Source organism: Aulonocara stuartgranti (genome assembly GCF_965226115.1).
Source record: "Aulonocara stuartgranti genome assembly, chromosome: 4".
NCBI classification, from domain to species: domain Eukaryota; kingdom Metazoa; phylum Chordata; class Actinopteri; order Cichliformes; family Cichlidae; genus Aulonocara; species Aulonocara stuartgranti.
In genome coordinates, this window is record NC_138942.1 from 8,901,458 (window position 1) to 8,915,130 (window position 13,673).

Here is a 13,673-nt window from a genome sequence, read left to right on the forward strand (position 1 = left end):
GAGTAGCCTAGCTATTTTTTGCTCTAATTTAGGAAGTATTGCTGTCTTAATCGCCGGTGATTTAAAGTTCACCTCAAAGTGACCTGATTGGCCAAAGGCTGCCGCGCTTCCCGTTACGTCACTGCTCTTTTATTAGATAAGCGGTGCGTCTCTTCATTCGGAACAAAGCCCGGTTATTATAGTTGGTTTGATCACTCTAGTACGCGTCACCACAAACTAGGGGGGAAAATGACCAACAAGACGACTCCTGTTCTCCTCAAAGCGCTGCTGGAGCTATATGAAGCCCACTCTTCAAAGGTTGTCCGGGGAAACACTAAAAGAGCAAATTTCAGGTGAGTCAAAGGAATTTTAAAACCAAGGTTTGCCCAGGTGGGTGTTTGAGTAACGGGCATTTGCAGTTGCGCTTGTTTTATTGGTCACAGGATAATTCAAATATAGTTTAATCTTGTACATTTTTTTTTTTTTTTTTTTTTTTTTTTTAGGAATGGTAGGTTTAATTTGTAGTATATGAAAAAAGTAAGTAAACCAACGCTTAAGATGCACATTTAACAGATATGGCCCTCTTGCTTTTCTGATACTACATACAATGAATGTTAGCATACATGTTTGGCATTGCCTTTGGGGAAAAATACTGTGTTGATGGCCATACATTAAAATATTGTGGGATTTTTATATAATAGCATAGTGATTGAACAGATGATTAAAGAGCTCACAAATATGATTTCCTCTCCTCAGGATCTTGGGTTCTTCTGGGATCCTGGAAGCAAGAAGGGCAAGCCTCCAGTTCTCCCCTAGCACCTGTGTAAGCACGCCAAGCAGAAGCTTCATTAACCTGGCTGCTCCCATCAGTAACCGCAGGATGGAGTACACTGAGTGTCGGACGTTGGGGTGAGTGCCCCCTTGCAAAAGGACTAAAATAATTATGTGAAATGTAAACAAAATAACAGATAATGGCTTATTTGAAGAAATGCTAAAAACTTGAGTCTTGTCTGAGTACCTTTTACTATGTACAATGAGTTTTAAAGTGAACAGTGTTTTTGGGGTCATATTTCAGGCAGAGTTGATGAGCGTTAGTTTAATCCTCTTATCTTGTATAGCAGTCTACAGAATTTCTTTGGGTTCTGGATAAACCTGAAAAAATGGATGCAGAGGATAGAAACTGAAGTGTTTCTGGTTTTATGTGACTGTGTGTTCAGGTATACTCCAGAGCAGATGTACAGTGTGGTGGCCAGTGTGGACCAGTATCAGCACTTTGTTCCCTGGTGCAAGAAATCTCGGGTCATGAGGGGGCGAAACGGTGGCCTCCTGGCAGAGCTAGAAATCGGTTTCCCCCCTCTTGTCGAGCGATACATCTCTGAGGTCACTATTGTTCCAAACTACCAAGTCAGGGTAAGTATCTGGTCTCTTACTTTTTAATCAACACCTACCGAAACACATATAAAAACATTTATGACATGTATGACATGTGGAAAGCTCTTTTTACTGTAGGCCACCAGTTAAGATGAAACGAATCACCATTTCATGATGGAAGGAAAATATGACTGTCTTAATGCCATCATTACATTAAAGTATACATGTTTTTTACAGATCTGGGGGTTTAATATTAGACTTGTTCGACTATCACTTAACAAAAATGTGCTTTTGCATAAAATTATTTGTAAAACTTTCATTATTAATCGGTATATTCCACATTTTGCACAGCACTGTAGACAGTTTCTATCGGCATAATGCTTTATTTGTGATTTTTATGAGTTTGATGCCTTGTTGCAATCCTTGATGAAGAATCAACTGTTTTCAAACAGGCTGTATGTACTGATGGATCTCTCTTCAGCCATCTTGAAACAATATGGAGGTTTTCCCCTGGAGACGGAAACGCAGCAGACTCGTGCAAAGTGGAATTCTATGTAAGTGTTTGTGGTACACTTAATATTTGACACTGGAAGCCATCTGGTTGTGCAGCAGTACACTGGCATAAAACTACACTGACAGTGACCTTTTGCATTAATGATTAACCCTTGGATGCACAACCTACCAATACCTACACTCTTCCACGGTTGGGGTCAAAAATGACCCCAAATAGAAACAATGCATTTTGCTATAAACTCTGTTGTTCTTCAAAATCTTTAAAACAAAGATTTGTAATATTTTCATATTTGGGTTATTCCTCATAAAACATGATTGTGACATGAGGCCCTTTGCATTTTTATTTATTTTTTCATTAATTTTAAGAAATTGCTGTTTTTGTATCCTTGTATCACTTTTGTATGCTTGCTCTGCATATACTGCAGAAGCTGGGTCTTTCCTCTGAAAGGCACAAGTTGTTCATCCACTGTAACGCAATCCCTGAGGATGAATTTCTGCCTGCAGTTGACCAGGAACAGGCCCCATATGTAGCGGAAAACTGCCATGTGGTTTGTTTTCAGTCTGTAGGCTCTGGTCCTCTTGTCATCAAAGTGCAAGAAACGGCGAATATGTTCAAAACTTTGAATTGACATAGTGGCCTTGTACAATGGGTTATGCAGATGACTCCCAAAAAACACACCGACTGGTACATCCCAGTTCTTCTCACTTCCTGCAAGAATGGTCAATCAAATGAAGGCCAGGAGCTTAAGTTTGATTACATTTTTCCACTCTTTTCCCTGTTTGTGGCTTCTCTTCATGCCTCCATGTTTGTGTATGACAGCACCTCTTCTATTAAATTATCAAACATGAACATCTTCCATGCATCTATTGGGGAGACAGTACTAAACCCAGGTGCAAGCCCTGGCCGACTAATTCAGAATATTGTGGGGGGTCATTTTTCACCCCACGTGTGCATCTAAGGGTTAAAGGAATTGCAAAATTAGATAACATACTTGGCTGAGACTAATTTCTTGTTGTAAGTTCTTGTACGGCTCTCAAGTGGATTATCAGCAAAGAGGAAGTATTGCGTAAAACCCTATTATCGTCTAAATTTAGTCTTGAGTATCACACCGGTGTCCCTTGAGGCCTGAAATAGCCATCAGAGAACAGTGTTAAGGAGCTGCTAACAGGAGCACAGATTATCTGATTACCAACTTTAAAACGCCTCTGCTAAAGATGTGCTTGATTTCTATTTTTAGTTTGATCTTTTTCTTTCTTTTAAGTAAGTCTCACAGAAGAGCATCTCCTCAGCAGTTTCCTAACAAACCTGTCCCCATTCTGCAGGTATCATTTGAGTTCAAGTCTCTTCTGCACTCTCAGCTGGCCAGCGTCTTCTTCGATGAAGTGGTTAAGCAGATGGTTAGTGCCTTTGAGTCACGGGCAGCAAAACTTTACACAAACCAGGAGGAGGTACCGCTGAGGAGGCGGTCGGCATGAGGCGACACCTTTGACCTTTCATCCATCCAGGTGCTTTTGGAGCCCCACCAGCCCACTGTTTTACCTGTTATTGACACTTACACAGGAGACTGGATCTTCTCTTTGCACCCATAGTATATTTTTGAATTAACATGCACAAGGAATACACCTAAAGCTATTTATTTGTAAAGCACAAGCTGATTTCTTTACCTTGCCCTGCATTTATTTATTTTTGTGGATTCAAATAAAGTTATAGTTTTAAGGCTCATGTGGACACTTTGAAAATTTTTAGTTAATGTTCTGAAAAGTGACTTCTACTGAAAGCTCAAATGTGGTTGAAGACCTCGTCCTGTGCAGTATTTATCAGTGGAATTAAAATGTCTTGTTTTTGGTAAACTCTCTGCTCTGTTTGTGTCATTTGTAGCATTTAAATTTTCTTAATGTTTCCATGTACTGAGCAACATCTGCTTCAAGAAAAGATTTCCAGTGTAGCAGACTAGTAACTGCTTACTCCTCATGTTTGGGTAAGCGTTCTGGATAAATAGCACTGTCAACCTTGATGGCTGATACTGGCAAACAAAGTGATAGCTACCAATGTCGTCCGCTGATATTGGTTATTTTGCATGATTTCTAAAACAGACGAAAAAGCGGTGCGTGGAATTTTTTTTGCAAAGTCATATCTGGTCGTTCCTCTATGCACCTGTTTTATGAAATGGAGCTGCAAAGTGGATTTTCAGTTACCCATAACATGCGCTGGCTTTTTGATAACAAGCTGCATGTTCCTCCTCTTTAGCCCGAAGGACACTGCTTTTCCAAACTTCAGTATTTTCATTATTTTTAACACAGTTTGGACAGTTTGTCTGCTTTGTCTGTCCTTTTAATATGCTTAATTTGCATGTTTTAAAGTTGTTTTTTGTCTTTTAAACTGTACCACACTTTGAAAACCTCTTTCAGTGGAGTTAACAGATGTAGTTCTGAATCTGTGCAATAATTTCAAGTACTTGAATTTCTGTTTTGATGTGGTGCCACCTGCCGGTCAAATCCCTTCAGTGCTGATTTTTAGCCATGTAGCTCTGTGCAGAAATGTCTCCCAATTCTCTGAATCTGTTAATATTATGGTTTAACCTTGGTTGGGGAAAAGCCAATTTAACTTATATATATATATATATATATATATATATATATATATATATATATATATATACTGTGAGGATATAATTGCAATTTCAATTTTAGAAATGTTCTGAAATTGTGCAATGGTCTCTTATCCTTAAATGTCATTCTGCCTGTGGGTTTTTGTTTTATTTTTATTTTTATTTTTATTTTTATTTTATTTTAAACCAAAAAAAAAATTAAAGGTTTTCTTACTGAACATTTCTGTGTTATTCACTTTGATCGTGGGGAGCTACATAGCTTCCTGCTTATTCACTAACCGAGGTCCCTCCCCGTTTGCCACAGTTCAGTGACACTTTGAAACATTGTATTTATAACATCTGTCTGTCAGAAAAAAATGAGTTTTTCATGTGCAGTGGTCATTTCCTTATTTTTTTTTTTTCTTTTTCTTATTTTAACAAAACAAAAATCTGATTACAGCACACTAGAACAGCAATGGAATTAAAAGAAAAGAAAGCCCCACCCCCAAAGTTTTTTTTTTTTTTTTTTAAATGCTACAACAACCAAGGCTCATACAGCCTAGCATTTGTAAATGCAAACGTACATGCATTAAAAAACGACATTTCTTCTGAGCTTTCAGGCCTTTTCCATCATGGTAAAGAGGTAATGAAAATACTCCATTAATTCATGGTAAACCTTCAAATGAGCTACAATTGTAAATAACTTCAAGACCTTGTTAAGAAGAGCATTTGCATGATGTTCAAATGCATGATTGCATGATGGGGGGGCTTCCTTGTAGATCTATGCAGCAAAAGAGTCTGTCAGGCATGGATTCCCCTCAGGACAGAGCAGAGTGCATGCAGTCGAAATGTGGTGAACAATATTCATTATTGACAAACCAGCAAATTAAACCCAAACCACAAACTTTAAACACAACTGGTGAGAGTGCAAACTTTTTTTCTTCAGGCCAATTTAAACCTCAACAACATACGGTACAACCCAATTAGTTTCCTTTATGATGCATATTTTAGCACACTGCTCCAGAAAAGGACAAACCACCTGTGTTAATTAGACTCCCTCACCCTGGTTGCAGTCCGTAAATAAAGCTCCGCTACCACAATGTGATTTTACAGCGTGAGAGTGAAAAAACAAAGAATCAGACCTACATTGGTATCCGTTTATTTGGGTTGTGAGGAAGGTATCAAGTAAATATGACCATGACAAACACGAGTTAAATTCACAAATACTCTATATTCGGCTTTACCGAAGTGTCGGGCTGAAGGTCCTGATGGTATTGTTTGAAATTCAACCAGCAGACAGAGACAAAAAGATTTTGACAAAATATATTTGTTATGGACACATTTCCTGAGGTCGAACAGAGAGCTAGAAACTCACACAAGCAGCAAAAACTGTTACTGTCATTTATGTTTTCAGATATCAAACTGCATGCTGAGACTAAGGATAGTGTTTACCGGGGGATATTTCCATCTGTTTATTTGGTCTACTAATGTTTGTGTGTGAAGAAATGCAGTATTTACAACAGTAGGAGGTGTGTATGTACTATGTAGGAGTATGTTGGACCCTGTCAAAATAAACCTATCTAGGTGCATTTCACTAAAAGAACATGAGATTTTGTGCAAGAGTGGTTTAATTTAGAAACGAAAATAAAGCTCTTTGGCACTAAGCATTGAATTAGGCTTAGGCTATAAATAACATTTATTGTAAGTTTTTTTTAATGGGACGCTTTGGAATTGCAATTTGAATGTTCACAATGCAAATTAATCAGGATATTTTCAGACCCGCCTGCTTTTCAGAATGGAAATCGCAATTACAAACTGATAGGGCTGAAGGGGAATCTTCACAATGAGCCAATATAACAGACAGATTCATGGTTTTACGTAAAAACATCATTTTCAACATAGCGTGGAAGCCATATCTGAATGCCATAAAAATATAAATCTATGTACGTAACTCTGTAACAATATTTATTTGACTCATCAGAAGCCACAAACAACAATGTACAACACAGCTGGTCAAGGCAACAAGAAAATTCTACTTATACTTGTTATTTCTGCATACACACTATGATATGATGAATCTATTTTTGGACAGTTAATTTGGCTGAGCAAAATGCCTCCCCGTGGTCATTAGTGGCCCTACAGGTATACACATTGCCGTCCTCTGGGCCAACTTTGGCTAGAACCAGCGTACACTGGCCATCTTCCTCATACTCTATTTGCACAGTGGGGGACTCCTCAATAGGCTCATCACCACACAGCCACAGCACCTCCGGGTCAGGGTAACCTGGCAAGATAAACAGAAATGTGAGATCAGGAGGGAAAAGAACACAACTTTTGAAACGCTATCAAAGAAAAGATGTTTTTACATGTTCAAGATTGAATTTTCAAGCCTGCTACAGTAAGTCTGACTTGAATCCAAGATAAGAAGTTGCTTTGTACCTGTGAGGTGACACGAGAGACGGGCACTGGATCCCTGAGTTACAGTCCGGTCTTTCAACCTCTTTGTGAACACCGGGGGTTCCTGCAGCTTAAGCTCCAGGGAGGTCAACGCTTCCTCTGCCTCTGGGCTCAGGGGTGATTCTAGGAGATATATATCAATAAGATGGGAAACCCACTAAACCAAAATGCGTGCAATGTGATGAGTAAAGGTATGCAAGATTTTCACCTCCTCCAGGAGTTGTAGGAGATGCAGAGCCTTCCGCCTTAGAGAGCAGAGCCATTCTCTTCAGTGCTAACATGGCCTTGCCAGCTTTCTATGAGACAAATGTGTATGAGAACAAAATGTACATTTTAAATTTTAAATAATAAATAAATAAATAAATAAAGAGTAATTTGGTGCTTACCTTCCACTTCTGTCTAGCCAAAAACCTCTTCATCTTCTCTTTGGACAGACTCTTGGTGAGAGTGAGCTCTTTAGACTTAAATGCTGCCATCCAGGGATGGGCAAGGGCCTGTTCACAGGTCATCCTACGCCTGATCAACAATTACAGTTACAGATGGTTAAGTAAGGAGGTAAAGTAGGGTACTTTACAGTTGTAAATCTATGAAATCACCTCGGGTCTTTGCTGAGCAGGGAGCTTATGAAATTTTTAGCCTCCTCTGTTATCTCGTCAAAGCTCTCCTCGTCAAACTCCCACTGAGCAGCTGTGACCAAGGCCAGGGTCTCTGCATCACTGTTTCCCTGGAACGGAGATTCCCCACTGAGCCTGGAAACCACAGAAAAAAAGTGGAGAAGATTAGTGTTGAATATACATCCTTTACATGTGGTTTCAATCTATACCCACTAGGTGGCACAATAAGGCTAAAACTCTAAATTTCAGTTTTGATTGTATGAGCTAAAGAATTTTAGACAAAAATCTTGTTTGAAAAATACTAAACTATCTCTTGAATATAGAAAGAGACAGTTAGACTCACAGTATGTAGCAGATCACCCCAATGCTCCACATATCAGTCCCCAAACCCACAGGCTCATAGTTGATCACTTCCGGGGCCACAAATTCTGGAGTCCCGTGCATCACCTTCAGAGGTGTGTTTTGATCTGTTCAATGGAAATCCCATAATGTAGGTATTAAGACGCACACGAGGTAGACAAGCATAAAAGTAGAGTATTGTTCCACATACCTATTCTACTGGCTAAGCCAAAGTCGATGATCTTTATGGAGGTGCCTGTGGTGTCAACACATACGATGTTTTCAGGTTTGAGGTCCAGATGGACAATGTTTTGCTGATGCATGTAGGCAATCCCCTCCAGGATCTGCTGCATGTAGTGCACACTTGAAGGCTCCGTGTGCTCAAAGTTGTCATCCACAATACGTTCAAAGAGTTCGCCACCTGCAATACTGCAGACAAACAAAACAGCAGTGACACACCAGAAAATACTAGGAATTTTGCTTTGCCTTTTGCTCTGATAAGGATACTTACAACTCCATCACCATGACCATTTCAGACTTGTGATCATATGCTGCCAGACACTGAACCAGTTTGGGGTGGTGGAGGTAATTCATCAGCTCTATTTCCTTACGAGCGGCTTCCCTCTCCTTGGCACGGCGTCCTTTGTAGAACTTCCCAGCGCACACACGTCCTGTCTCTTTGTGGATGAGCTTGTACACCATCCCAAATTTTCCCCTTATGAAGAAAGTTTAGTCATTTCTATCTCTGGATATTAGGAATGAATAGTTAATGGTTACACCATCATGGCCTATCACAATAAGTAGTTCATGTTAATGGCTGATTTCCATCTGATTCTTGTTCACCTATTTCAAGCTGGAATGCATGCCTCTACTTGAAAGCATTTTTATTTTCTTGGCAGAATTTCAACCTGGAATTCCCACTCACACACTTCCTTGGAATTGGAAATGTCAAAACGTTCTCAACTTGTTGTAATTATAGTTTCTGACAAACTTCTTGTTTCTACTTGGAAAGATTATTATTGGAAAATTGGGATTTGACATATCTGATACTCACATTCCAAGTTTCTCCTGCATATCGTAGTGTTCCGTAACTTTGTGGGAAGAGTCAACAGACACAGTGGTATACATCTGAGGGGCTTCTTCTTCTTTTATCTTGTCTGAATGTATGCACACAGCCACAACAGCTTTAATCTAATGCTTATTATACCTGCCTTTATTACAAATGTGCTGTCAAAATCCCAGTATCACCTCACCTCTTTCCTCCATTCTCACCACTGGTGACACTGGGCCTGGCTCGCTTAGTCCTACTACGTTATAGGCCTTTACTCTGAAGCAGTGTTCCTGTTGTGGCTGAAGCCCAGAACAAACTTTGTATGAGGTACTCTTACACTCGCTTGTTAGCTCTCTCCAAACCTCAGGCTCAGCACTTCCTTGGTTATTTACTTCAACGACATAACCAAGGATGGCACTGCCGCCATCATAGCAGGGGCCTGACCAGGATAGCACAAGACTGGATGAGGAGACAAGGGAGATCACTGGACTGGAGGCAGGAGGTTGTGGTCTCTCTGGTGGGAGGATGATTAAAATAAGTCTCCAAGGAACTGCTTTACTTGATTTGGTTCTGACTCTTTAGAATAGACTCACCTATAACAGAAAGGGTGATTGTGTGTTCTGCTGAGCTCTTTCGGTCTTTTACTACAATGGTGTAGCGACCTGTGTGCTGGGGTTTAGCCTCTTCTATAACCAGCGTACTACTCCGATTAGTATTTTCTGTCCTTAGCTCTAGGCCGTCCACTATCTGCACAGAAAAACAGGAAAAATAGATATAATGTGGAGTCAAATACATTTGAGATGGCAGAAGCAGATGTCTTGTTTTTGCTATTTATCCTTTTTATTGCTGCACCTGTTCTTTGTTTCTGATCCAACAAGATGCTACAGGAGGGCTTCCAGTAAAACTACACGTCAGCCTGGCGGTTTGTCCCACCTTCACCTCCACGTGCTGCGGTGGGTTTTCAAAACATAACGATCGGCCTGCCAAATAAAAATAAAAAAATGAGAAAAGTGACTCAAAGTGAACTGCAGCATCTGCACTTCCTCAGTTCACAATAGGGTTAAAAATATCTGCTGAATGCCTGAAAACTAATGTGTGTGAGCATGAGATAAAGACTAAGAAATAGCTAACTGATACCCTTCTTATTATGGTATTTAGCAGGACCTTGTGCCTCAAGTGAAAACACAATGCAATACAGATGACCTATCGCCCACAAGGACAACAAGTCTTTGTGTAATCAAGTTTGTTGAAATATTTCACCAGCTTTTTGAAAATACACATTCCCAGCTGTTTACCCTTAAAGGAAGTAAAGAGAAAATGTTTTTATAGCCATACATTATACAGTATCCAGGGATTATAATCTGCCCTGCTTTGTGCTGCACACACACACAAAAAAATCCATATATGAGCTGAAGTCATGTCATCTCTCTCGCTGTCAATATTCAAATCTTGTGGCGTCAGAATGGTGAATTTGACTAAAGTAGATCTGATAATATTAAGTTTAAGTGGCTTTAATGTGCACAGTTTTACCTTCTGAGTACAAGCTGTTGCCATTACAAGCCAATATTTCATTCCTAAAAATAAAAACCATGAATAAATGATGAAATGTCCTGTGCTCTCAAAATAAACAACCAGACCTCATTATGGGAGTATTTCACATATTTGCTTTTGCAGCCTAAACCCTAAGGTTGATTCAGTCAACTCAGTAGAGCACATTAAAGCGTAAGGAGAGCATTATGAGACCAAAGGTGACATGAAGAAAGTACAGCTCCAGCAACAGATCCGCCTACGCACAAACAAACTCTACAATAAGTCACATTTTTTCATAGAAGAAAAATAACAGCAGACAGAAGAAGTTATCAAGCACTTAATAAGAAGCACATGGATGCTGGAGAGGTGGGTAAATTTCTCAGTATGTGGGAAAAAAAAAAGAAAAAAAAAAAAAAGAGCGTTTTTCTCACCTATCCTTGAGTTGGCTCGCTTCTTTGGGACGACTTCTGCAAAGACAGATCAGGTGCAGGTAGGTTTTAGCCAGAAGGATAGAGGTGTGGCTCTTCTATCTATGGCTATCAGTTTGCACTATTTTACTGTACTTTGCTCTATCCACTACCCTACATGGTGTATACTTGGTACAGAGAAATTTCAGTGGGTGTATCGGAGAGCTGCATAATTGTGTTATATATGTTTTGCCTAACGGCCAATCACACAAGGACTGGAAGTGCGTTTCCTTTTATAAACATAACATGGATTTCCTGAAGAAACTGAAACAGAGGCCAAGAAATTGTACATCAAAACACATCAGTACTGTTTCTATACTAAGAAACCGATCAGTGTGCAAGAGAAAAGAAGAAATTGCATTATATCTGTGCTAACTATAGTTCATTAAATGGGAATTAATTTACATTTGTTTTTTGACTAGAAATTAACCAGCACTGTCTAATCAAATAATTCTGGTTTACCTTTTGGAGATGAGACTGGGCTCTGCCTATCAGAGCCTGTAGGAGACATACAAATAGATCCTTTGAATTTGTGTAGCTCATCTTTTGGAGTCTGCGGTAACGTTCCATTTCCCATTACACTTTTGGATGGAGAAGTGGGAGTCTTTAAAGCGCGATTCTGCACGCCACAGATACTTTCAAAGTCTAATTTGGTCAGAAGAGAAAAACGAGAAGAGACTACATCAGAAATAAAACTCTGGCTTTGTTTTGAGTAATGAACACACTGAACGTTCCATTTATTGTAGACTTAAAGTTGCAAGAGGTAAATTGTCCAATTAGCTGAATATTTCATGAGTTCCCAGTTGCTCACCTCTTACAACCACAGCAGCACTGCAAGATGTCTTCCCTGCGCTGCTTTCTGCCAAGCAGGTGTAGGCACCGGCGTCTTCTGGTAAGCACTCCCTCACAACAAAACTGGCCTCCCTGCCATTGAAGGAAGCCTTCCCGAAACGGGCCACTTCACCTGCCAACAGGTGAGGTAAACAAGCAACCCATCAGCATGCTCTTGCACTACTTTTGGCTTCTTGATTCTCTATGTGGCATTTTTAATTGAATGCATAAAAAACGGAAAGTCAAAAACATGTTTGTTTTGAATAATTATCTGCTCTTTAGCGTTCTTTGGTTGACCACACCCACAGCTGAAAAGTATATGCAGTGTAAACTGAGATGCATTGTAAACTGTCTCTTCTCACCATTGTGCAGCCACGATATTTTGATCGGTCGACTTCCTTTGAGAACTCCACGTAACCTAATGTCAGTCCCTTCATCTACACAGCAGTCCTCCAGAGGCTGTATGAAGACAGGTGGATCCAGATGTTTAGACCCTGGATTTGGAGGAGATACAGAATTACAATACAATTAATACAAAAGTGACAAAGTCTTATTGTATTAAATTATGTAATCTATCCTTAGAACTGCATTTTTGCCCATATACAGTACACTAGTTACAGTTTAACAAAAAAGTGTTTAAATTAAGCAAGGGACCCTAATTTGCCCCAAGGTGAATTACTGCTTGAAACGTGGAGCATAAAGTAGTAATACACAATTTCATGTCATTACAGACTCCCAGGTCGTTTCTTAGGCAGTGTAACTTAGAAACCTAGAAAGAAGAACCACATATTATTGCCCATTGTAAACCCATATACAGCATACTAGTTATGATTTAACAAAACGGTGCTTTTCTATGAACCTTTAACCAGTGTTTACAGTACTGAATGGTTCAGTTAGCACACTGGTGTTTCTGAAAAGGAACTGAATGCTGCAACAACTCTGAGCAACACTTCTGCACACAGACACGCTCAGAGGTGGCTCATAGCAGCTATTTTATCAAATAGCTGGTATGTGTTGTTAGTTTAGTGGAAAGATTAATTTTAGTAACTCTATATTTCACTTGACACTCTTTAAAACCTTTGATTTGAACAGCAGCCAAAGACGTGCCTGTTCCTGAACTTTTGACTTGGTTTTGTACAAAGTTGCCATTTGCCCAACAGATCGATGACATGGAAGCAACAGCGACATATAATATATGGAAATATGGAAGAGCAAACTAATGACCATGAGAAATACAGCACATGTGACTTGCTGGTTATAACAAAAAAACAAAATTTTGAGGACATAGGAAATGAGATGTCAGCTGTGGGCTGACATGAAAGTGAAAGGCTTCCAAGTCAATAAACAAGCACACTACTGGACGGCTAAACTCAAAATAAACATGAAACTGAATATTAATTTTAAGTGTAGCAAACTGTTTGTGTTGCATGCGTGAGCGCTATTAGTTTAGGCAAACAATCTGTTTTTACAAGTGAATATTAAAGAATATGTTGGAGTCCGCTCTGGATGGTCGCCAACTTGTTATCAAGAAGCACTGCCGTGCTCAGACTTGCCTGTTCAAACGCTGACATCCATAAATGTCACCAGTTGTGTGTTTTCTTCTTGAAAGCAGCTCTTACCTGCATCAGTACATTTTACTGAGGTCCTTGTGCCGACAACTCCTGGCCCGTTCTCAGGTGCAGGTGATGGACCGGGGGCCTTGATGCGCATTTTAAAGGTCGACACAAAACGCTGTTTGCTGCCATCACTATTCATGTCTGTTTCAGGAAACCAACAAATGAAAAAAGAATTACAAAGTCATGCCTCAAACTGACTATCAAACTTCCTCTCTCTGTCACTGTGGTGTTGGCCTCTGTGGCTTGCTCACTATCTTTTTCATAAAATTAACAAGCCTCTGTGTGTCCCTCTCACCCTGTGCTAAACCACTGAAGCT

The 13,673-nt window shown here is 39.7% G+C and overlaps 2 protein-coding genes across 2 annotated transcripts; one reads left to right on the forward strand and one right to left on the reverse strand.

The window, feature by feature from the left end:
* Window positions 1–132: 132 nt before the first annotated feature.
* Window positions 133–4,643, forward strand: LOC309704270 (coenzyme Q-binding protein COQ10 homolog, mitochondrial). The gene is made up of 5 exons (XM_082529328.1): window positions 133–332; window positions 736–888; window positions 1,197–1,389; window positions 1,803–1,904; window positions 3,187–4,643. Exons 1-5 carry the CDS (start codon window positions 229–231, stop codon window positions 3,337–3,339), a joined length of 705 nt encoding a protein of 234 aa, XP_082385454.1. The 5' UTR covers window positions 133–228; the 3' UTR covers window positions 3,340–4,643.
* Window positions 4,644–5,594: 951 nt separating this feature from the next.
* Window positions 5,595–13,673, reverse strand: mylk5 (myosin, light chain kinase 5). Its single transcript, XM_082530009.1, has 18 exons — window positions 13,652–13,673; window positions 13,360–13,497; window positions 12,103–12,234; window positions 11,721–11,873; window positions 11,372–11,554; window positions 10,874–10,909; window positions 9,765–9,892; window positions 9,506–9,659; window positions 9,115–9,426; window positions 8,916–9,018; window positions 8,373–8,576; window positions 8,073–8,290; window positions 7,866–7,989; window positions 7,505–7,657; window positions 7,295–7,424; window positions 7,117–7,204; window positions 6,891–7,031; window positions 5,595–6,735 (listed from the first exon to the last, which is right to left on the reverse strand). Exons 2-18 carry the CDS (start codon window positions 13,493–13,495, stop codon window positions 6,530–6,532), a joined length of 2,601 nt encoding a protein of 866 aa, XP_082386135.1. The 5' UTR covers window positions 13,496–13,497; window positions 13,652–13,673; the 3' UTR covers window positions 5,595–6,529.